Raw genomic sequence first — 25,059 nt, 5'->3', positions numbered from 1 at the left:
GGGTCAGTGCTGTGAAGCCTGGGACTAGGGTTCTGTGTCGCATTCATAGTAGTTCCTTTGGAAATCCAAATATTATTTTGGTCTTACACAGACATTATCCATAAAATATGCTCTGTAATTCGATGTGGGGCTTATTTACTTACAGTGCAGTAATGCACAGCAAACAGTTGAACAGTGTCCTGCACACAACACCTTCACATTCAAAACATGCAACCTTCAGCACACACTCCCTACACATCCTGCAGAGCAATACTTCCTTCATGCATGGCGGTTACCCACTCTATCCACAGTACCTAAAAGGCAACACAATAAGGGTTATTTAATAATATGGGGCTAGGTGTACACATGTTGGCTTTATTTTTGTAACTTTTACCAGAGAATTATCATTTAGAACCCGATTGGGTGCTGTAGTTTATAAGGCATTTAATCAGTTTTTACCATCTCATTAACAACTTCCTGTCTGTTGAATATTATAAATAGACTTGGCCAACAGATCTTAGCAGCCACTGGATTCCAGTAGCATGGCGAGGAGCCTTTTAATTATACTCCCAGGCATACAAACGTCTATCAAAGATCCAATGTGAAAGTACTGTACTTTCAGGATCATCTATAGAAGCCTGGAAACGTCATAGTGATGTCATCAGTATAGTTGCCACTGTCTTTAAATTGCAGATATAGGGGCAGATTTATTAAGCCTGGAGAAGTGATAAAGTGGAAGATGATAACGCACCAGCCAATCAGCTCCTAACTTCCATGTTACAGGCTGGGTTTGAAAAATGACAGTTAAGAGCTGATTGGCTGGTGTATTATCGCCTTCCACCTTTATCACTTCACTAGGCTTAATAAATCTGCCCCATAATCCAAGAATTTAAGTGACTTGGTTTTTCAGTAAAGATAAAAATAAAACCTTAGAATAAAATACCACTGTTTTGCCATCGTAGATACAATTCTTGATTTCGTATTTACAAGGTCATAGTAAAGTAGAACAAAAAGGTGGCTAAAATTTTCTAGAATGCATTAGAGAAATGATACTTGAATTTGATTGGTTGCTAGGAGCAACATCATCATGTCTGTTTAGAAGCTTTAGTAAATCTATCCCCATTATGTATTTAAAATTCAGAAGTATGCTATAATCAAGGTTAGTAAGTGTGTCATAGTGGAGACTATAGTGCAACAAGATAACTTTGCACATGACGTGTTCTGTACAAGATGACCATTAAGAATGTGTCCACTCTGCCCCCTCTTAGCAGCAGGGTAACCTGGGGGTTAACATCAATGCTAATAGACTCACTACTCTACGTGAAAGTCAGATTTTGTGCTCCTGTCAGACATTCTTACAAAAAGACATGAATATCAAACAGAACTAACTTTCCACAGCCTAAGCAAATAGTGGCAACTGCCCAAATTGTTTAACTCATTGCTGGGTCCTAACTCCTCTTTCTTGGCTTCCTTATATAATGGCCATAAAACAAAGTAACATTTACTCCACTCTGCGAACAGAAAGTCCATTTGTCCCATAGCCAACAATATTATTAAATAAAAGGTTATTCTTGGTAGAGCTGGCATATCATCCAAACAGGAAGTTTAGTCTGAACATTAAAGCATAAAATGGTCATTAAGGACAAAAATAAATATGCCCTAATATGAGACAGTGTCATTTCCTACACAACATTAACACACATCACACAAATTTGTGACAATGACAGAGGCTAAAAAAGGGAAGAACAATTTATTGCAATTTGCTAAAACAGGTTCTACCATTTATGTAACACTGAACTTTGAGGCTCAGTTATAATATAACAACAACAACTGATAATTGCTCATAACTGATAAAGGGTAGATTCAAGTAAATCAGTGGAGCAGGAATGGCATTAAGGCATAACTAGCTCTATTTATCACACATAAAAGAGCTGCAGGGAACGGAGGGTGTATTTGTGCTTTTAGAGCAAAGCTAGAATATGCACACTACAAATGATATACATCTAGCAATAAACAACCTGTGTCTTTCCAGCTGCTGGAGAACTGCAAGTCACAGCATGCCATGCCAGCTTGGTATGTTGTGTTTTGTAGTTCACATACAAAGGCAGGAGAACCACGTTAGCTGCTCACGATTTAGATGGATAATACAATAAATACAGATCTAGCTTCATGATCAGCACCTCATGCTACTTCTCAGTGTCCCAATACAAGCAGGAGGAGGGAAAAGGAGGGAGGGATTACTAACACTATGAAATTCTTCAATACTCCCAAATGGGGTGGTCGTACCATGTACTGTAACAGAGCACAGAACTCTCCAGTCTGACAAATGTTATGTCCAGAAAATGTACACAATCTACTACATGGCCATCTTTTGGACCTCTCTTGCTTGGCGTTGTCCATACAGCCATTTTATGACTCTAGCATTTCGCTCAATGATTGAAATCCCGTAAGGAATTCGCGTGGCTGCCGCCACCGCCGTCTCTTCAGCAGTGGCCGCACTGACCTGAGACTGGGCATACTCTGAGCTTTCTGCACTAACACTGTGAAACTTGACAGATACAATATCCGAACTTGCACGGACAAAATGCTCTGCTCCAATGTTTGAAACCTCTCCAGGGTCCAGCCCACAATAGTTGAAGAAACGTTCAAGGTCAGCGCTGGCACGAGAATAACGGTCGCTCAAGTCAGACTTGGAACGATGCAGAAGGGTCTGCCTCTTCCCTGGGTCACTTGGGGTTCCTGTCGGGGAGCAAAGTAAATTTTCAGTGGAAAGACACGGTTTTGCAGGAGACTCAACCACTGGGGTGACAATAATATTTGGACACTGGAGAGGGTGCAATGCATCACCAGGCCGAACGTCCACTCTCCGTATAGCCATTGTGCTGGAAGTTCGGTGACTGATAGGAGTGCTTCTGGTGGATGAATTCTGTGGTTTCTCCGTTTCCTGCCATGGCACCATGTCTGCACGAGGAGATGTCAAAGGGCTGTCACAAATATTGATCAAGTTATTAAGTATCTCCAGATTCAGAGAGCTTTTGGGACCTCGATTTTCTCCCCTATGTGCAGCGGGGGACCCCCTCCGGTTAGGTGTAAGTAGGACTCTTCGAACACCTGGAGAGAAAAGTGGCTGCCTGGACAATGTTGGCCTGACCGGTTCTTGTTTGGTAGTGGCTACTTGTTTGCTTTTGACGTACTTGGCTTTATCAGCCTCCAGTCTCTCTACTGCACTGGGCTTCCGAGCCCCACTCTCAACCTGACGCCGAAAGTATTCAGGGCCTTTGTTCAGGATGCGGAAGGGCATCACCGAAGTGAGAGGAGCACCCATCCCAGCAGACTGCAACGTGCCGACAGGCATGGGTTCTTTCGCTGGTGTTCACTCACTGCTTTGCTGTGCGGACAAGTGATCTTTACATCACACAACACTCTGCCTCCTCTTCAGCACTCCAGCCTGCAGCATCCAACAGATCTGTCGCTTGAGAAACAGCCCCTGGTGAGAAGTGCAATTGAAAGGGAAATATTAACACTGTTCATCCCTTACCTCTGTGGTTTACAAGTGTCTGCCAGTCTGACAGCATCACACACACACACAAAGCCACAGACTGCAGCAGCAGCACACACACAGCTAGAGGCGGGACCTATCTGTATATTAACCGGACAACCCCTTCTGCCACTCTCTTCCAATCCTTTCCACTTTCACCTTTTCAAATTGTGCAGCTCCCACACCACACAGCTCCAGCAGCAGTGTAGCCAACCAGAATCACCCCCTCCTATATAACCCCCCCTATCCCCACACACTGACATCTGTCCTTCTGCTGTGGATAACTAGCTGGAAAATTCCACTCCCGGCAACTGACAAAGAAGAATTAAAATAAAAGCAAATCGATATGTACAAAGTATGAAAATATATATATAAATAAAAAAGAGAGAGAGAGAGAGAGAGAGAGAGAGAGAGAGAGAGAGAGAGAGAGAGAGAGAGAGAGAGAGAGAGAGAGAGAGACAGGCGTCTATGGAACTGTAGAGTTAGGGCTTCAACTTCTGACTAGTGTGTCACTGTGAGTGCAGAACTGATCCCTCTTCTACAAATGCTACATGTAAATGTCCCTTTGCAATACATTAGGCAGCCTACACCTCTCACAGTAGGGGGTACCGCTGTCTGTCACATGACAAGGCACAGACGTGTGTTAGCAGTAGTAGGGGGCAGCATCACCAGGGCAACCAGTGACCCACATTACAAAAGCCTCCTCCTGGGGATGGGGGCTGGGGCAACAACAGTACTAGCGTCTACAACTAGCCAGCCCGGCATCTGCCTCACACCCCGATCACAATGACCTGTCCATTAGGATAACAAAGGGAGGGGGAAGGGGCAGCAACCCAAAAGGAGACAATCAGATTAAAACAAGGATTACCCCTCCCCTGCTATACACACACATCAGTATAGTATACTGTACGATTGCAGCAGGCCTGTTGATTGCGCAATGGGAACATGCAGCATGTCACCTGAGCACTCACCTCAAGCAGTTATACAGTGCAATAGGCGCCTCCAGTCCCAGAGCCACACTCCCTGCAGCGCAATGTTATATTTCCCACTTCTAAACTAGCGCTGGGCATACCTGCGGACTGCGGTGGTCATTCAGACTGCTCCCGACCCTTTCTCTGGAGATGTGAGACTGCTCACCTGGGGCTGTCTCTCCCCACCCCCGACACAGGAGCTGGCTGCACACCTCTTCCTGTTTGTGGATAGGATGATCTGTCTTTAGGAGGTGAATTTAACCCCTTCATAGGGACAGACTGAGTCTCTGTACAGGGTGTGACTCTAATGAAAATTATACATTTAATGACATACTTTATTTTTAGCTCAAGTTGTTTCTTTACAAAATAAAAAGTAAAAATAAAACCAAAATAGCACAAGCACAATGAGATCTTCAACCTGTGAATTGCTGGAACTTGTCCCACAGCGTATGGAGATCTGCAAGCTCTGCACTATCCTTTTTCAGGGTTTGTCTCCACTTTTCTATAAGTAGCTTAGATGAAAATAATTGAATCCTATAAAAGTGGCGGCAATGATAAAAGGGATATATAGTTAAAAATAGGATGAGGAAATATGTCTGTAATAAAGACAGCTCTGATACTTCCACAATATTACAATTAGTTTGGCTAAGAGTGGGTTGTATGGGATGCGGTCAATTTACCTACAATCAAAATACCGACAACCAATTGACCGACGGTCAAAATCCCGACAAGGTCAAATTCCCGACATGGTCAAAATGACGACATTTAAAAAGTCGATATTAGTTTTTCATGATTTTTTTCATTAAAATCGACGTGTTCATACTTTACCATCCCAGTGGACCTGGAGGGGGAATATAATAGTGCCAGCGCAGCGAGCCATGCAAGGGGGAGCGGTACACTTATACGGTGAGCAGATCCTATTGGATCCCTCTGGGATTTATGTGTGAAGAAGCCCATGGCGTTGCCTATCAGGTACAATCTCTGGAAAGTATTGCTTTCCGGAGCTTAATACATATGGGGAATGCAGTCAAACCTCAAAAAATAGCATTTTAGTGTTAGTACATCCTGCCCTAAAAAATACACTTATCTACACTCCTGAATCTCTGAGAGAAAGGGAGCGAAGGTGCCGGGAATGACCGCCGCAGCTGGATAAGGGAGAGGGGCGCCAGGTGGCCCGTGGGCCAATGGCATGAATACTCAGGGAGGGGGGGGGGGTGCGGGGGAAGGCTGCCGGCAGGCAAGCCTTACCCCCTTCTTGTACAAAGACGCCCCCGCCGGCCAGTGAAAGCCAGTGTGGCTAATTGCAGGCGAGGGGTCCGGAAGACCTCTTCTCTCACTGCTGCAGCCAGGACACCTACCCAGCCCTCTGAGCGAAAAGGAGGGGTACTACCCAGGCATAGGTCTAAGGAGCAGGCAGTTATTATGAAGGTATACATTTTTATTGTCATCACATGTATTATTGTAAAAGTGTGCTTTGTATATATATATATATATATATATATATGCTATCACGGAAAGGATGGCACTCAGAGACTTAAAATAGTGAGTCATAATTAATGTATTCCTTGATCAACGTTTCAGGGTGCAACCCCCTTTGTCAAGATCACACTAACGCAAAACATAGCGAAACGTTGATCATGGAATAATCATTTTTGATTCACTATTTTAAGTCTCTGAGTGCCATCCTTTCCGTGATAGACGGTGCATTGCTTGGTTGGATGGAGCACCTGGGCGCCCAGTCGTCCACTTGACAGAGTGCCGGCAGAGATGTTTGATTTTATATATATATATATATATATATATATATATATATATATAGCGTATAGGACCGGCACTCACCTCTCACAGTATATTTGCTCCGGTGCCCTCTGGAAACAGTCAATATTCCAAACACATCATACAAGCAGCGGCACTCGGAGACTTTCACAGGTGAAAAAAATGGTTATGTGAATTTATTCCATATTACAATATGATCAGGCCAACGTTTCGGGGCACACACGCCCCTTTGTCAAGGTGAACCAAAAGTTCACCTTGACAAAGGGGCGTGTGTGCCCCGAAACGTTGGCCTGATCATATTGTAATATGGAATAAATTCACATAACCATTTTTTTCACCTGTGAAAGTCTCCGAGTGCCGCTGCTTGTATGATGTGTTTGAAATATATATATATATATATATATATATATAAATACGAACTTTAAAACAAGAATTTCTTTTTTCCTTCTGTACTTGTGTTCCTTTTATAAGCAGTTAACTGGTATTTTGATTGTCACAGTATGTACGCGGGGAGGGAGTGGTGCACAAGGCATGATAAGTAGGGAATTGTCAGATTGCCTCGCATACTCACCAATAGGTGGTCGCACGCCTGGTTCCAGTAATAATGCGGCATGGGCCATACGGGTTGTGCACCAGGTGAGGGTGTTGTGCGGATTGTAGCTGGTCCCAAATGGCAGGGGACGTGGTCGCATCACTACAAGGTTAAGACGGAAACGCCCCAGGTGTTTTTCAACGGTAGGAGAGCCTTTGTGCACCACTTCCCTTTCCTTACCCTGCCATTGGTTTGATGTGATTGTGTTATTGATAAATATAGCTGTGACCGGTTTAATTGCCCAGGTTACGCAGTCTCATCTCAGTTATTGATTGGCCAACATGACAGGGCGGGGGTAAATCAGCCTCTCCATCCTTACCATGAGCTCCTGGAAAATACTATCTTGCATCCCTCCCACTTCCTAGTGAAATGGGCAGGACATGCATGGTGACCCGATTCTCACCGTATATTGGCCCTCATTCCGAGTTGTTCGCTCGCAAGCTGCTTTTAGCAGCTTTGCACACGCTAAGCCGCCGCCTACTGGGAGTGAATCTTAGCTTATCAAAATTGCGAACGAAAGATTAGCAAAATTGCGAATAGACACTTCTTAGCAGTTTCTGAGTAGCTCCACACTTACTCGGCATCTGCGATCAGTTCAGTGCTTGTCGTTCCTGGTTTGACGTCACAAACACTCCCAGTGTTCGGCCAGACACTCCTCCGTTTCTCTAGCCACTCCCGCGTTTTTCCCAGAAACGATAGCGTTTTTTCGCACACACCCATAAAACGGCCAGATTCCGCCCAGAAACATCCACTTCCTGTCAATCACATTACGATCACCAGAACGAAGAAAAAACCTCGTAATGCCGTGAGTAAAATACCTAACTGCATAGCAAATTTACTTGGCGCAGTTGCACTGCGGACATTGCGCATGCGCATTAGCGACTAATCGCTCCGTTGCGAGAAAAATATAACGAGCAAACAACTCGGAATGACCCCCACTGTCAACGTAGCCCTGCTGATTCTGCACAATGCATGGTAATGCACAGCAGGGCCAAAATGACGTAATCAGCAATGCTCTGCCCATCGCCCCCAACACTAGTGGGGAGTTTTATAAAGCTGACAAGTATGCCCAGTACTGCAAAACAAAACCATTGTGTGCATTTAGGGCCTGATTCCGATTTGTATACAATGCCAGTATTTACAGCTGATTATCGGATGACTGTGCATGCACCTTGCGCATGTGCCAAGGTATTTTTGCGTTGCGACTCGCAGCAGTGATTTATTCTCAGAGTGATTGACAGTCAGAGACCGTTTGGGGGAGGTAACAGGAAGTAGCGGCAAAAACACAGGCATGTTATGACCATTTTGGTGTGTGTTTCTGCTTACATCTACAATCGCACATGCAGAAAACATCGCGCCAGCATCGCAGCTCTCGCAGCCATTCACCAAAACTATAGACTAACTATAGATGCTGCTCCTTGTATTTGTGCTGATGCTGCGTGTGTTTATGCAGTTGCTGACATTTTGCGGTGGCTCCGGTGGGCGTCTCGTCATTTGTGGGTGGCTGCTTGAATTGAGTTGTTTCTTAATTCTGTAGCCTGAATAATTGCAGCTGCGTAGGGTTTTACGTACAAATCAGAATCAGGTCCTTAGTGCCTGTCGTAAATGGCCATTTTGTGAGCAGAGGCACTAATCATGAGAATTCATCCTATACATATTATTATTATTATTATTATTATTATTCATACTATTATTCATATTATTATTAATAATAATCATCATATTTTTATTATTATTATTTTTAGATTTTATAGAGCCATGTTAGGGTTCCCTAGCATTGTGCATAGGGAATCCAACAAATCACAAATATTACATGAGTACAAACTTTAACAGACAATTTCACACATGTACAAATATACATATTAACTACTAACTGCATATAACACAATTTCATAAACAAAAGAGAGAGGTCCCTCTTACATTCTAGAGGGAATGTTGGTCGGCACAAATAAGGAGAGGGGAATTGAGAGGGGGAATGCATATGCTGGGGAGTAAGGGAAGGGGTAGTAACCTAGGGGGTCATTCAGATCTGATCGCTGGGCTGCGTTTTTTGCTGTCCTGCGATCAGTTAGTCGCCGACCTCCAGGGGGAGTGTATTTTTGCTGTGCAAGTGTGCGATCACATGTGTAGCTGAGCTGCTAAAACTCAGTTTCTGCAGTCTCTGCGCAGCCCAGGACTTACTCTTCCAGTGCAATTGAATCCTACTGATTGGGGCGGAGCTGATGTCAGACTCTCTCCCTGAAAACGTTTGAGTCCGCCTGTGTTGTTCCGGACACTCCCTGAAAACAGTCAGATGCCACCCACAAACGGCCTCTCCCTGTCAATCACCTTGTGTACGCCCGTGCGAATGGATCCTTCGCACCATCCCACTGCTGACCGCCGATGCCCGTTGTAGCTGTCCCACATGCCGGCGCATTGCGGTGCATACGCATGCGCAGTTCTGATCTGATCTCCTGCTGTGCAAAAAAGCACAGCAGCGATCAGAGCTGAATGACCCCCCCTAGAGTGAAGAGATAGGTTTTAAGAGCAAGTTTGGAAGCTGGGTGATAGTCTGATTGTGCAATGGGTCGACCTGGAGTAGGTGGACAATCAATAGCCACTGTTGGTCAACACAAACGTGGTCGACACATGAAAATGGTCAACACAGGACAAGTCGGCACGACAAAAGGTTGTCATGATATTTGTATACTTTCTTGGTGTTGTTTTTTGCATAACATGACCAGGAACCCCAATTAGTGCACCGCGTCCACTGCTGTGGACAAGGTGCCTCGCTCCACTACAGCTGCGCTCGGAACAGGTTACTATTCTCAATCGTGGTCCATGTGGATGGTAAAGTATGAAAAAGTAAATTAAAAAAAATATTTTTTAAAATGTCATGTAGATATTTTCATGTGTCGACATGTCCCGTGTGAACAGTGGTTCAAGTATGCGGTACGCTCAGGTACAGAGTACCCTTAAGAAATTGGCAGCGGGTACGCAGTACCACCTGCCACACACTTTGCACCTGTGACCGCCATTACCACAATTATAATGCGCTACAAAGCAACAAGACCATGGTGTTTGGCAGCATGACGGCGCCTGTCACTTTGTCAAGGTTATTGGGAGCGCAATTGTAACGTCATGACGTCACATCACGCTTCCTCCTCTGGCGGCTGTGGCTGGCGTGAGGAGAGGAGCCTGATTACACTTTCCCACAGCGTCCCTTGCTGGGAGTAGCAGTGCAGCTTTTTCTATTCACTCGGCTCGTATGATGCATCAGCACTGAGTGGCTTTTCTTCTTCATAGGCTGGGCTGCTGGGCATGTCTCTGGCTTCACTGTGTGGGGTAATTAATGTCTAATATAATATGGACACTACTATATATTTCTATTATTATGGGGGTATTACTATATATTTCTATTATTATGAGGGTAATACTATATATTTCTATTATACCAGGGGCACTACTACAGTTTATTTTCCTTGTATAATGGAGGCATTACTATATATTGTTATTAAATTGGGGGCATTACTATATATCTTTATTATACTGGGGGCATTACTATATACTTCTGTTATACTGGGGGTATCACGATATATTTCTATTATACTGGGGTTATTACTATATACTTCTATTATACTGGAGACAGTACTATATACACTGCTCAAAAAATTAAAGGGAAAACTTAAACAACACAATGTAACTCCAAGTCAATCACACTTCTGTGAAATCAAACTGTCCACTTAGGAAGCAACACTGATTGACAATCAATTTCACATGCTGTTGTACAAATGGAATAGACAACAGGTGGAAATTATAGGCAATTAGCAAGACACCCCCTATAAAGGAGTTGTTCTGCAGGTGGTGACCACAGACCACTTCTCAGCTTCTATGCTTTCTGGCTGATGTTTTGGTCACTTTTGAAAGCTGGCGGTGCTTTCACTCTAGTGGTAGCATGAGACGGAGTCTACAACCCACACATGTGGCTCAGGTAGTGCAGCTCATCCAGGATGGCACATCAATGCGAGCTGTGGCAAGAAGGTTTGCTGTGTCTGTCAGGGTAGTGTCCAGAGCATGGAGGCGCTACCAGGAGACAAGCCAGTACATCAGGAGACGTGGAGGAGGCCGTAGGAGGGCAACAACCCAGCAGCAGGACCGCTACCTCCGCCTTTGTGCAAGGAGGAACAGGAGGAGCTCTGCCAGAGCCCTGCAAAATGACCTCCAGCAAGCCACAAATGTGCATGTGTCTACTCAAACGATTAGAAACAGACTCCATGAGGGTGGTATGAGGGCCCGACGTCCACAGGTGGGGGTTGTGCTTACAGCCCAGCACCGTGCAGGACGTTTGGCATTTGCCAGAGAACACCAAGATTGGCAAATTCGCCACTGGCGCCCTGTGCTCTTCACTGATGAAAGCAGGTTCTAACTGAGCACATGTGACAGACGTGACAGAGTCTGGAGACGCCAAGGAGAACGTTCTGCTGCCTGCAACATCCTCCAGCATGACCGGTTTGGCAGTGGGTCAGTAATGGTGTGGGGTGGCATTTCTTTAAGGGGCCACACAGCCCTCCATGTGCTCGCCAGAGGTAGCCTGACTGCCATTAGGTACCGAGATGAGATCCTCAGACCCCTTGTGAGACCATATGCTGGTGCAGTTGGCCCTGGGTTCCTCCTAATGCAAGACAATGCTAGACCTCATGTGGCTGGAGTGTGTCAGCAGTTCCTGCAAGACGAAGGCATTGATGCTATGGACTGGCCCGCCCGCTCCCCAGACCTGAATCCAATTGAGCACATCTGGGATATCATGTCTTACTCCATCCACCAACGCCACGTTGCACCATAGACTGTCCAGGAGTTGGCGGATTCTTTAGTCCAGGTGTGGGAGGAGATCCCTCAGGAGACCATCTGCCACCTCATCAGGAGCATGCCCAGGCATTGTAGGGAGGTCATACAGGCACGTGGAGGCCACACACACTACTGAGCCTCATTTTTACTTGTTTTAAGGACATTACATCAAAGTTGGGTCAGCCTGTAGTGTGTTTTTCCACTTTAATTTTGAGTGTGACTCCAAATCCAGACCTCCATGGGTTAATAAATTTGATTTCCATTGATAATTTTTGTGTGATTTTGTTGTCAGCACATTCAACTATGTAAAGAACAAAGTATTTAATAAGAATATTTCATTCATTCAGATCTAGGATGTGTTATTTTAGTGTTCCCTTTATTTTTTTGAGCAGTGTATATTTATTCCCCTTTTCTGCAAGTTTTATAAGGCTTTGAATAAATTATGAATTTGACCCCGCCCAAAGGACAAGATATCCTGTTTTCAGTTATAAATACCTGTCCATTTGGTTATTACATCAACCTTGATAAAGACTTAGGTCGAAACGCGTCGGTGTTGAGGGCCAAGGACACTGAGAACTACCCAGGTTACATCATTTTGAGGTGAGAGATAGGTTCTGATGTTTATTTCTCTACTCCTTTTGTATGTAGAATATTTCATTCATTCAGATCTAGGATGTGTTGTTTAAGTGTTCCCTTTATTTTTTTGAGCAGTGTATTTCCAGCCTAGCCTCCAGAGTGCAAAGAAAAGGAGCTGTGTTGTGTGGCCACACCGCTAGTGTCATGTAGCCACTGCCACTAGTGGCATGTGACCATGCCAACACACAACACATGACCACGCCCATTTTTCAGTACTCGGCACCACTAAGAAAATATTTCTACTTGCACCACTGCATGTGAACAATTTTAATGTGTTGGCCCTTTCCCTGTGTTGACCATGTCAATGTGGACCAATAGTAGTCGGTCAATTGACTAGCAACCTAATCCATGTCGACCTACCATCCGGACACCGATCGTGCATGGGACGGCGTTCCAGGGGTTGTAGTAGTGCAGGAGAATTCATGAAGGTAGGAACGGGATTTCTCTTGTAAACAAGAATATCACGAGGAACAAAATGGCTAAAACCAATATTCAGTGCCTCAGTGATGTCTTGTTAATTCCTTGAGAAGTAATTGTCCGTCTTCAAACAAATTGCTAATTTAACTGTGTACAGGGAAGGGGGACACATAAAAAATGCTATTAGTGCTGAAGGACTTTTAGGGTCATATACAAAAATATAGATAAGTAGACAGGGTACAAGATCGATATCTACTATTAATATGCATGTGACAACCACTGCCAATCCATTCACATACGCTGATGCCACATCTTTTGATCATTATCAGTCTATACCTTTAAGAAACTGAAAATGCCAGGTAGGTTTGTTGTGGGTGTAGTGCAAGATGTAACATGCCAATCCAGACTGGGCAGCTTCTAGGAGGATTGACGATCTTGCTCCATCTTAGGGAAGAGACGACTGACTCAGGCAGACTGTGTCAAGAGCTCCACCTCAGCACACAGGGCCAAGGGAAAGATTAAAAAAAACAAAAAAAAAACAGAGTGCTGTGTTCGTCATCATCACCATCCACTACAACCTGACCACAGGCCACGGCACGTTTTATACAGGTTAGATCCAGCCTGTTTCCTTTGTTTAATTGCCAATATACAGTATTTGTGTCCTGATAAATACAGTGTATTATTATGGCTACCTGCTAAGGGTGATTTATTATTCCACATTATTCCACAAGTTAACATAGGCTGCTCAGACAAAATCACGGCCCATGCCAGAACACTCAAGCCTCCCAGCCCAGTCTGTGCGCGCACACACAGACACACACACACACACGCGCGCGCGCACACACGCACGCACACTGACAACAGGTAATTCCTCTATGAGATAGAAGTGATAAAATGCTTTACTCATGTTTTAAAAACATTAGACAGTGTAAGATAGAATACCATTCCTGAGTAAAAAATGAGAGCTTGATACTTATCTTTGTCCCCGAGCTGATGTGTTTATAATATGTGGGCGAGGATTAGAAACATGCTAGCTAGGAAGCTATCTGTAAGGAAATAAAGTATAGAGCACATTGGTGCTCTTTCATAACCAAATGTAGTAGAAGCAGTCGCAGTATTCCTGGTATTTAATCCTATCAATTAGCTAAGATCTTGTGGTATCACTGAGGCATGAAGTACAGCATGCCTCAATTAAGTCACTAGTTCCTCCCTAATGTATGCCTCATTGATGATGTCACTAGTTCCTGGTGCATGCATCAGTGATGTCACTAGTTCCTGGTGCATGTCACAGTGATGTCACTAGTTCCTGGTGCATGCCTCAGTGATGTCACTAGTTCCTGGTGCATGCCTCAGTGATGTCACTAGTTCCTGGTGCATGCCCCAGTGATGTCTTTAGATCCTGGTGCATGCCTCATTGTTGTCACTAGTCCCTGGTGCATGCCTCATTGCTGTCACTAGTTCCTGGTGCATGCCTTATTGCTGTCACTAGTTCCTGCTGCATGTCTCATTGATGTCACTAGTCCCTGATCATGCCTTAGTGATTTATTTATTTATTTATTAACAGTTTCTTATATAGCGCAGCATATTCCGTTGCGCTTTACAATTAGAACAACAGTAATAGAACAAAACTGGGTAAAAACAGACAGACATACAGATAGGAAGGCCCTGCTCGCAAGCTTACAATCTATAGGTCCTTTTGCATGCCTTAGTGATGTCAGTAGATCCTGGTGCATGCCTTGGTGATGTCACTAGATCCTGGTGCATGCCTCAGTGATGTCACTAGTTCCTGGTACATGCCTTAGTGATGTAACTAGATCCTGGTGCATGTCTCAGTGATGTCATTAGTTCCTGCCTGGTGCATGCCTCAGTGATGTCGCTAGTTCCTGGTTCATGCCCCAGTGATGTTACTAGTTCTAGTGCATGCCTCAGTGGTTCCACTAGTTCTTTGTGAATTGATAGGATGAATATTTTGTTTCAGCCCATAAAATGCCTGTCTCTCTTCTTTGTGGACATGTGTGCATTTTAAAGGTATGGACCTTTCCACCATTGTCTGACTGCCTACACAGGGCCGTCTTAACAGCAGTGTGGGCCCCTGGGCACAGCAATACACTGGGGTCTCTACCCATCCTCCATGGGTGGGGGTGCTATCAGCGGCAGCTTTGATGTCCCGTGGGAGGTAGGGGGTGTTCTATATTCCACTCAGCATGTAGGACCTGGAGCAGTAATTTCTGCTAATTACTCCTTTACTGCACAGATGGTGGGAGATGGGGCAGGAGGGAGAACACTAAACTGTAGAAGGTGGCATTGGGCTGAATGAAGGGGCCTAGGTACATGACTTCCAGGGTGGTAGGGGGTGTTTAATACATAAGGGAGGGGTGGATAGTGGAGTGGGCTTAAATTTCATAATTTTCTGGTAGGAGGGCAGCTTGCTTGACTGCAGATATCTCAAGTTCCTGGAAAAAGAATTCTCAGCTTTGAATGGGATAAAAAATTAGAGTGTCTCGGGGGCGTGGTTTGGCTGCTGAGGGAGAAAGACGTGCAGCCTAGGAGCTCCTACATATTGCCCTGCTTAAAGCCCGTTTTACATTATTTGGGCTCACTTACCTTCACATATTTCACCCTCCTGTCGCTCTGGGACCATCTGAACTGCCCTGGGGGGACACCGCGGAATCGGGGAGTGCTTCTGAGCGCTCCTGCGGGTTGAGGCCCTCCCCCCAGACCGAAGCCGGGGCCTGGAGTAACTGAGGATCCGGACCAGTACCTCTGGAATCGCGTTGGTACATGAACGCCCTCCCGACGATCCTGAGACCCTTGGTGCGGCTGACCAGACATCCGACTAGCTCTGCTTACCCCTGAGGACGTAGCGTTGCCGGTCCCTGGAGTCCCGGACAGCGGGCTCTGCAGCGGAGACGCGCGCCATCTTGCAGGGACCCGGAGGACACGAGGCGGCTGACGGCGGCGCAGGACACCTGATCTGCCGCTCTCCTTAACAGCGCCACAGCATTCAGCGGTGGGGACACCCGTGACGGAGCTCCGACGAGCCGGGGCGGGAACCGGTGGCCGAGAGGTAGGAAGTGCCTCTCCTGGCCCCTTGTGAAACCTGGCCTGCACCCCTGCGAGTGCCCCTTCTTTATTCTCTCTGGGGCTCTTTGCCCCCCAACACACGTGCCCCAGTCTTCCTGTCCCCGCGCTCGGGCATTGGTGGGAGGGAGCCGCGGAATCGGGAGGAGGTTTAGGCCTGCTCTGCGGGTTGCGGCCCTCTCGCCTTGCAAGAGCCGGGGACTAAATTCTGGTTGTACTCCCGGACGGGAGGGGGAGCTGCACATAAGTTTTGGCACATACACCTGTGCTTCCCTCTCTATACCTCTCTGTTCCCCTCACCACCTGGACCCCTCAGTGCAGTCGCAGCCTGTGAAGGCAGAACACTTGAAGCCTCCGGACGGAGGTAATTTATGGAGGCGACCTTACAGGTGCTCCGGGGACGATAGGGGGCCTGAGGCCACGCATCGGTGAATCCTTTATGGTCTGGAACATCTTCTTAAATTCCTGACCTGAAACCTCCCCACTGGCCCCCACACTCTCGGGACCGGGAGACAGCCACACAGACACCCGTGACCCTTAACCGGGGCACGGGGGGTTCGGCCGAGTCGTGGATCCTGTGACCCTCGTCCTCCGACTGCTTCCTAACGGCCGCCGGTGTCGGCGCGGCTTCCCCACCAGGGATATGTGAGCCCCAAAAGCGGAATATGGCCAACAGGGTTTTATATGCTGCCGCACTGCCGACTTCGGTATTTCCAGGCATTCGCCTGACGTATATTATGCTACATTAAGACCAAACCACGCAGAGGGGATAGCGGGTTGAGCTTCTAACTGGGATATGTCCTAATGCTCTCTTCCTCGGGGCTCTGTTCTGGACTCTGTTCTCTTCACTTAGACAAATGACAAGACGACGCCGCTCTGGTAAAGCATCAAAAGTTAAATCCGCAGCCACACAAGCCGCAGCCTTCCATACTCTATTTGGCACCCCCGTCCCTGACCCTACCACCTCCAACGCTCTCATTGATCACTTGCCGCCAATCATCATGGAAGATACCGGGGTCCCGCCCTCTCCAAAACATCGCCAAGCTGGATCTGCCAGTAAAGACTCTGCAGATATGGCGGCAGTCCTCATACAACTACGCTCTCTTCCGACTCGCCAAGACATCCAACAAGATTTATCCAATATGGAAAAAAGAATCCATGACTCCCTACAAGCGAGTCTCTCCAATATCCAATCTGATCTCACGCAAGTAGCAAACAGAGTAGTTGACCTGGAAGATCACAGAGATGAAACGGACTCTAAGCTCGCAGATCTCCACGATCTTGTATCCCGATACTCACATACCACCACTGAAATGAGGCGTAGACTGGATGATATAGATAACAGAGGGAGACGGAATAACTTGAGGGTCAAAGGTCTACCCGAAGATGTGCTACCCCAGGGCCTGGTTGCGGCATTGACTACAATATTTAACGACCTTCTTGGTGCCGACCCCAGCTCTCAAATAGTGTTTGACAGAGCACATCGGGCACTACGACCGAGGGGAGCACCTACGGAGCGGCCTAGAGACGTCCTCTGCCGGCTACATTACTTCCAGGTGAAAGAGACTATCCTACAGAAGTCCAGACAGGCCTCGAACATAGCTTTCAATGGCCACCAAATCCAGATTTTCCAGGACCTTTCCTGGATGACTTTACAACAGAGGCGTCTCCTCCACCCCCTCACGGAAGCTCTTCGGAAGAAGGATATCAGATTCCGCTGGGGCTTTCCTCTAAGCGTCCAAGTTACCCGCGATGGGAACCGATATGTCCTGGAAGACTATGATGGCGTCCCAGCATTCTGCACGGCACTGGGCCTACCGTTAATCTCACTGCCAAATTGGACAGACCCTTTGCAGCTTCCCACTACGGCATTACCCCGCAGGGAGCCTTGGAAAAGAGTGGAAGCCTCCAGACGACGCAACCGGGCGGGCAGATCCAATGAAACATCTGAAACCTCATGAATGCGTCTGCCACCCTAAACTGTGATATCCTTTTTATGCTACCTTATTGAAGGCTCACATTGATCTTTTTTTTTCTATATAGGTTGTTTCAAATTTGAGCTTCAATTACCCTGAGAATGCCTACCACTCCCGCACTATTACAAGTTATTAATGTAATTGGCTTGAGAGGCTTCCTGTGGGCCGTAAAGGATTAGGTGGCGAGATGGAGGGAGGCGGTTGATTGATTTCCCTCCTCCCATCTCCTTCCTGACCATGATGAATCCCTTTCAAATACCTCTTTACTTAACTATCTAATATTGTTGAACCCGCTGTTACCCTTTGGACCCCCTTCTCTGCTGTATATTTCTTAGACCATGGGATGCTTACTTTATACCCATGGCTATCAATGCAGAGATTACCACTACATGTTGTTGTCTAAGTCTATGTCTCTTTTTTGGTTTCTCCCTTTCTTTCTCTATGTTCATGTACCCATGTCTTCCTTTCTTTCCTCATGTGTTTACCCGACTACCCCCCCTCCTTTATGCCACAACCAATTTCAGGTTACTTATGATCCAGCACTATGTCAGAGTCGTAGTCCTGATATATCGTTAAGCCAGTTGATCCCTATACTTTTTATGTATGGCTAGCCTAAAAATTGTTTCCTACAATGTGAAGGGTTTAAATATCCCTGAAAAGAGGTCGGGCCTGCTACATACCTTACATACTGATGGGGCAGAGGTTATTTTCTTACAGGAGACGCATTTCAAACGAGGGGCCTCCCCTGGTCTTCGCTCCCGTCACTTCCCCAATGGTTATTTTAACGATTATTCTGGGGCAAGGGCTAGGGGTGTTGCTATCCTTTTTGCCAAACATCTCAGACTGCTGGATGTCTCCGAAATGCTGATAGGTGATGGGAGGGGGATTTTGGTTAGAGCTACTATAGCACATCAGACATTTACCTTTGTAAATCTCTACCTTCCTAACCGAGGCCAAACTCGGTTTCTTAAAGATTCACTAGAACTAATCGAGCAGAACCTGATGGGCACTTTGGTAGTGGGAGGTGATCTTAATTGGGTCCTTGAACCTCGCTTAGATTCCTCCTCTGGGTCTCCACGGAACACGCTTAAAGAATCCAGACGATTTAGAGCTGTTCTACATGATTTTCAACTAGTTGATGCCTGGCGTCTTTTGCATCCTTCAGATAAAGATTATACTTTTTACTCACCCCCACATAATACATACTCCCGAATAGACTACCTCTGCGTGAGCCATGCTCATCTAGATCTATTGATTGATGCGACCATCGGCCAAATAACAATATCGGATCATGCCCCAATTGCGCTCACACTTTCTCTCCGCCATCCTCCCCCCAAACACTGGCGCTGGCGATTCAATGAACAACTCCTCCGGGACCCTGTTTGTAGAGCCCAAATTGAGACAGCAATAGATGATTACATCTCTTTGAACACAACTGGCGATGTATCCCCGGTTGTACTATGGGAGGCACATAAATGTGTGATTAGAGGCCAGTGCATACAATTAGGCTCACGTCTGAAAAAACAGAAGGTTGAATGTAGAAATGCCTTACTAGAAAAAATAAAAAAAACTGGAACTGACCCACAAGTCTACGCTGGCGTCGGATACTTATGCCGAACTCCAAACAGCGAGACAAGCTCTTAATACTTTACTTAGTGACGGTACCCGCAGGGCGTTCCGTAAATGCAGACATAAATATCATAGATGGGGAAACAAACCTGGTAAACTCCTGGCACGTGCTCTTAGAGCTCAGAGATCTTTAACGTACATATCTAAACTCACAGGCGCTGACGGGATATCTCGGGCCTCTGATACAGAGATAGCGGAGATTTTCCACAATTATTACTCAGCCTTATACAATCTGACCTCCACGCGGACATCAACTGCACGCACAGATCACATACGCAACATACAAAATTTTTTAGATGAAATCACTTTCCCGACTCTCCCAACAAACATTGCTCAGGCCCTAGACGACCCTTTTACTGGGGAAGAGCTGCTGGCTGCCCTAAAGTCATCTCCTAGCGGTAAAAGCCCAGGGCCGGATGGTTTTCCAGTCACGTATTACAAGGCCTTTCAGGAGAAACTCTGCCCCCTTCTTCTTCAGGCCTGCAATGCCATTTCATTAACGACTCCTCTATCAGGCCAGTCCTTAAGCGCCCATATTACTGTCATCCCAAAAGACTCTAAAGACCCGACGCTCCCTTCCAACTATAGACCGATATCGTTGTTAAATGTAGATATTAAATTGTTCGCAAAACTTATGGCTAATCGCCTTAAACCATTACTGCCAGATATACTACACCCTGATCAGGTCGGCTTTGTTATGGGCAGAGAGGCAAGGGACAATACTATTAGAGTCATTGATCTGATAGCGCATGCGCAGATAACTGATACTCCCCTCATGCTTCTTTCCACAGACGCAGAAAAGGCCTTTGATCGGGTGGATTGGGATTTTATGGAGGCAGTGCTCCGACGCTTAGGTCTAGGAGATGTTTTATTGCAGAGAATCCTTTCATTATATAGAGCCCCGTCGGCCCGGGTAAGGGTGAATGGCGTTCTTTCTGAACCCATATCAATCTCCAATGGCACACGTCAGGGTTGCCCGCTGTCACCCTTAATTTTTGTTCTATGCATGGAGGCCCTGGCTCGGGCAATTAGATCCAACCCTAGCATCACGGGCCTGCGAGTGGGCAAAATTGAGCATCGTCTGGCCCTCTTTGCAGACGACCTATTGGCGGTCATAACAAATCCTTTGATTTCCCTACCCAACCTTATGAAAGAATTCATACGATTCGGAGACATGTCGAATTTTAAAATTAATTATTCAAAATCCATGGCAATGAATGTCACGCTCCCACCTGCTGCGGTATCCTCCTTATCGCAATCATTCCAATTCACATGGCAAAAATCCCATATTACATATTTAGGAATTCAAATCCCATCGACACTCACTACTATAGCTAGTATTAACCACACTCCTTTACTGCGCAAATTGCGACAGGAGATGAGGCACTGGCTCACGCAGAGATTCTCATGGCTAGGCCGTATAAATATAGTAAAGATGAACATTCTCCCCAGGTTGCTATACCTTTTCCAAACCATCCCTCTGAAACTTCCCCCACAATTCTTAGCCGAAGCACACAAGGCGATAAGCCATTTCATTTGGGACGGCCGGAAGCCTAGGTTCAAGCATAGCCATTTATCTAGGCTGAAATCACAAGGCGGGCAACAATTACCTATGATTTCCACATATTACCATGCCGCACTACTACATAGAATTATAGACTGGTCTCGCCCTGCTTCCCATAGGAAACAGTGGGTCGACCTGGAATCTTCTTCCACTAATCTTAACCTACAGGCAGTGCCCTGGTCCCCTAGGTTTGGTCGCTCACCACATCTTACTGTGGGGCCCACATTGGCTCTTTGGAGGACACTTCGTTATAAAATGGGACTCACGTCTAAACAAACGTCCCTTATGCCTATATTCGACAATCCATTATTCCCCCCGGGCAGGTCCAATAAGATTGCTTCTAGATGGGGGGGAGCGGGTGTGACTAGGGTGATTCACTTGATTGCACATGGCAAACTCAAAACGTTCGCTGAAATACAGAAAACGGGTGATATACCCGCTAAAGACTATTGGTTCTACCTTCAGGTACACCACTTTGTTACATCACAGCGAGAGGCGACAGACCTTTATAAGGCTCTCACTCCCTTTGAATCCATGTGCAGTCAGGAGATAGCCCCCTCACATGTGGTGTCAGGCATCTATAAGATTCTTCGACAGAGTTCTTTTCTTACGGTCCCCTCTTTCTGTGACGCCTGGGATAAAGATCTGAAACATCGGGGAATCAAGATCCAATGGGACACACATTGCAGGGTTATGGCACAGTGTTCCACTAGTCTGGACATTGTGGAAACACAATACAAATTACTGACAAGATGGTATAGATGCCCGTCTCTCTTACATAAAATTTACCCCGCAGTCTCTCCCCTATGTTGGAGATGTAGTAAGGATACTGGCACATTGATCCACATATGGTGGGACTGTCCGTTAATTATCCCATTTTGGAACACAATTATGGACCTGTCAACAAAGATTTTGGGAAGCCCGGTCCCTCTGGGTCCGGACTTCTGGCTACTATCACATTCAGATATACCCCCTTCTCGCTACAAGAAGTCCCTTCTTAAGCATTTAAATAATGCGGCAAGAGCTATACTCCCGGTACATTGGAAATCCACTAACCCACCGACAATATGGGAGTGGTTCCAGCGCATTGACTTCTATATGTATATGGAAGATGTTTATTCTGCCGCCTTAGACAAATATTCGGACTATGTGGCAACCTGGTTTCTCTGGATTGACTTTAAGACCACTAAGACCTATGCTGACTATGCACCCTGAATACACACTGAATATGGAAGTTCATAGGGCCCTCACACTGCCCTCTAAATGTCTTTACGTCCGTGGCTTGTTGCCCCCCCCCTCCCATTTTTCTTCTCCTTCCTCCCTTCTTCCCCTTGTCTCCCCCCTCTTTTTGTTTGTTTTCAATGGTTTTTGCGACCTCACACTTTGTCTGAATACTGTGTTACTATGCAATATTGCTCCGAAGTTGCTCTTTATTCCAGATTCTGTAACTTTTTATGAACGTTGCACGGTTTAGGATAACGTATATGAATCTGTTAATTTCTCTTTTCGTAACCATTTATTGATGTTTTGTATATTTACAGTTGACAAGATATAAGACTGTTGTATACGCTCTATTTTTGATATGTGTGTTGACATATTTGGAAAAATGTTCTATATTACAAAATGAAAAATAAAGAATTTAAAAAAAAAAAAATTAGAGTGTCTCACCTGTCAGGAGGTACTGGGGACTTGAGTATCAGAGTTCAGGAGCCAGAGCAATCCACCAACAAATATATAAAACTTGATATTAGGTGTGTGGAGCTTGAGCAGGTACCAGCTGCATGAAGGCTGATATCTCTTGTTCTGGGCATAGTAGAGACAAGCTGTTAGTGTCTACCGAAAGTGGAGAGTTATAGCTTTTGAAATGAACCCTCAGAAAAACTCAAGTCATACAGAGCCTGAGATATCTGGCTGGGAAGAGCAATTAACAGGCTTGGATGGGGACCACTGCTTTGAAGTCGGATATCTCTGGTTCCCTAGGACCGATTTTCAAAAATCTGGTACCCCTGGAAAGAGGGGACCCTCAGCTATCAGCCTAGGCCCCTTATACTCCTGGGGCCCTTGGGCAAGAGCCCATTGAGCCCATACGAAAAGAAGGCCCTGCGCCTACATCTAACATGTTTTTGACTGGTAATTTCATTTCCTGACATTCTCTGTACTTTGGGCCTAATTCAGTAAGGATTGCAAATTCTACTAATTCCTTTTGCTAGCATACTGGGAGCCGCCCATCGCAGGGCAAGGCCGCACAGCATGCTGACCGCCGCCTCCCCCTTCAATAAGCAGAAATTGCAAACACATAGCAATTTCTGCTTGTTAGCAGAAACAGAGGATGCCTCCTTCCAGTGCAGCACAACCCTCGCCCTCGACACGCCGACATTCGCGCCGCTCTGCCCCCCGTTTGGCCGCCTCCGCCCCCGCAATGCTCTGTCTCCTCCCTGGAAACGGAGCATTGCCCGCCCCCCCGCCTCGCGACCACCCCTGCATGAATGACAGGCAGAAAAAGCGGTCGCATGCACAGGACGGGTGCTGCGCATGCGCCCGCATCTTTATCTCATTATTCGAAGTTGGATCGCACACTGCAATCCAACCTGAATTAGGCCCTTTATCTGGAAACTGACACTCTGGGCAGGATGTAATGGAGTCTGAGATCTATGTAGGTGCGGGATGCTGGCTGATCTTGGACATTTTTTTTAAAGGGCAATCACTTAAAAGGGATGGTTTTGCCTTGTAAGTGATTGTCCCTTTAAAAAAAAGTCCTGCACCTCCAGTGATCTCGGACGCCATTTCATCCCACTGTCTCTTGCATGTAACAGCTCTTTTATATTTGAAAACAATGTTACACGTTGCTGTCATGCTGTTAAACCTGCACAGGGTGCACTATGAAGACACTGGGCCTTCACTCATATTCAGAGTTGTCTGTATTTCTGCCGCTGCACTGCTTCTATCCATTGTAAGAGGTTCCTTGTAAATTAGACGGAACTCTGTGTATGCTCACAGGGCCATAGAAAGCTTTTCCGGGCCCCATAATGAAAGGGGGCATGACCGAAAAGTGTGACCACACACCCTTAAAAAATAACTTTTGACCTTGGGGGAAGGTTACTGTATCCTCACTCTGCAATAAAACAAAAGTGGTACAGTTCAGTTAATCAGATAATGTTCAGCACAAGTTCTCAAAACCAATCGCTGTTCCAGAATATTCAAGATTGTTATTGATATGCTTCATAGTCAATATTTTTGTCACTGCAGAAGTGGCAGGGGTGCAGACATTGTATAGCACATGTCACTGGTAAAAGTAAAATTTAAGTGGAAAACAATATCTTGCAAATATTCTTATTTAGAGCCTAATTTAAAGTTTGGTATAAGCTCTTGTGAAAATGTGACGTAAAAACACTTATATTGAGTACAGCATATATTAAACTTCGCACTTTGCATCCCTTTGTGGTTGGGGAGGAGAACTGGGGTGTTCATATGATGATGATGATTATTATTATTATCATTTATTTATATGGCTCCACAAGGCAGAGCCGTAACTAAACATTTTGGTGCCCTGTGCCAGAAAGGGAATTGGTGCGCTCCCCCCATGCTCAGAATTAGAGATAGTGCACGCCAAAGGCACGTGTCAAAAATGTAGCTTCATGAGGAAGGGACATGGCCACAGAATAGTACCAATTCACATTACACCACACAGTAGTGTCCATTATTCACATTACACCACACTGTAGTGCTGCTTGTACACATTGCGCCAGGTAAAGCACTTATACACATTGCGTCAGCTAGGCAGTGCTGAAAGTAGGGTGGTATGGGGTGGTACAGAGTACCATTAGGAAATATGCGTACCACCAGCCCACCACCGGTGCTGGGTCTCTGTCTGCAATGAGCATGAAACCCCTGGCAATGTACAAGAAACCCCTTACAATGATCATGTAACACCTGGCAACGAGCAAGAAACCACTGGCAATGAGCATGTAGGGCGGTAAGTCCTACTAGAGGCATTATGTGTGTAAGCGGCACTGCAGGGGGCATTATGTGTGTAAGCGACACTAGTGGGGCATTATGCGTGTAAGCAGCACAGCAGG

General features: G+C 46.0%; 1 protein-coding gene and 1 long non-coding RNA gene across 3 annotated transcripts in view; one reads left to right on the top strand and one right to left on the bottom strand.

The window, feature by feature from the left end:
* Positions 1 to 1,710: 1,710 nt before the first annotated feature.
* On the bottom strand, positions 1,711 to 4,727 carry FAM110A (family with sequence similarity 110 member A). Of its 2 annotated transcripts, none has more exons than XM_063959122.1 (2): positions 4,590 to 4,727; positions 1,711 to 3,466 (listed from the first exon to the last, which is right to left on the bottom strand). In XM_063959122.1, the coding sequence occupies exon 2, from the start codon at positions 3,332 to 3,334 to the stop codon at positions 2,336 to 2,338; it is 999 nt and encodes a 332-aa protein (XP_063815192.1). In that variant the 5' UTR covers positions 3,335 to 3,466; positions 4,590 to 4,727; the 3' UTR covers positions 1,711 to 2,335. The 2 variants fall into 2 exon arrangements, with proteins under 2 accessions (XP_063815192.1, XP_063815193.1); XM_063959123.1 differs by lacking the exon at positions 4,590 to 4,727 and adding an exon at positions 4,489 to 4,583.
* Positions 4,728 to 13,147: 8,420 nt separating this feature from the next.
* The window catches only part of LOC135057695 (uncharacterized), a 50,833-nt gene continuing 38,921 nt past the window's right edge, over positions 13,148 to 25,059 (top strand). Inside the window, exon 1 of the long non-coding RNA XR_010244307.1 lies at positions 13,148 to 13,342. This is a non-coding gene — a long non-coding RNA (uncharacterized LOC135057695). The remainder of the gene's footprint in view (positions 13,343 to 25,059) is intronic.

This window comes from Pseudophryne corroboree, chromosome 3 (assembly GCF_028390025.1).
Source record: "Pseudophryne corroboree isolate aPseCor3 chromosome 3, aPseCor3.hap2, whole genome shotgun sequence".
NCBI classification, from domain to species: Eukaryota; Metazoa; Chordata; class Amphibia; order Anura; family Myobatrachidae; genus Pseudophryne; species Pseudophryne corroboree.
This window is presented reverse-complemented; position numbering and strand designations above follow the sequence as displayed.

Bases quoted from the DNA above. Each gene is read 5' to 3' on its own strand.
- FAM110A (XM_063959122.1), bottom strand. From the start codon at position 3,334: ATGCCTGTCGGCACGTTGCAGTCTGCTGGGATGGGTGCTCCTCTCACT.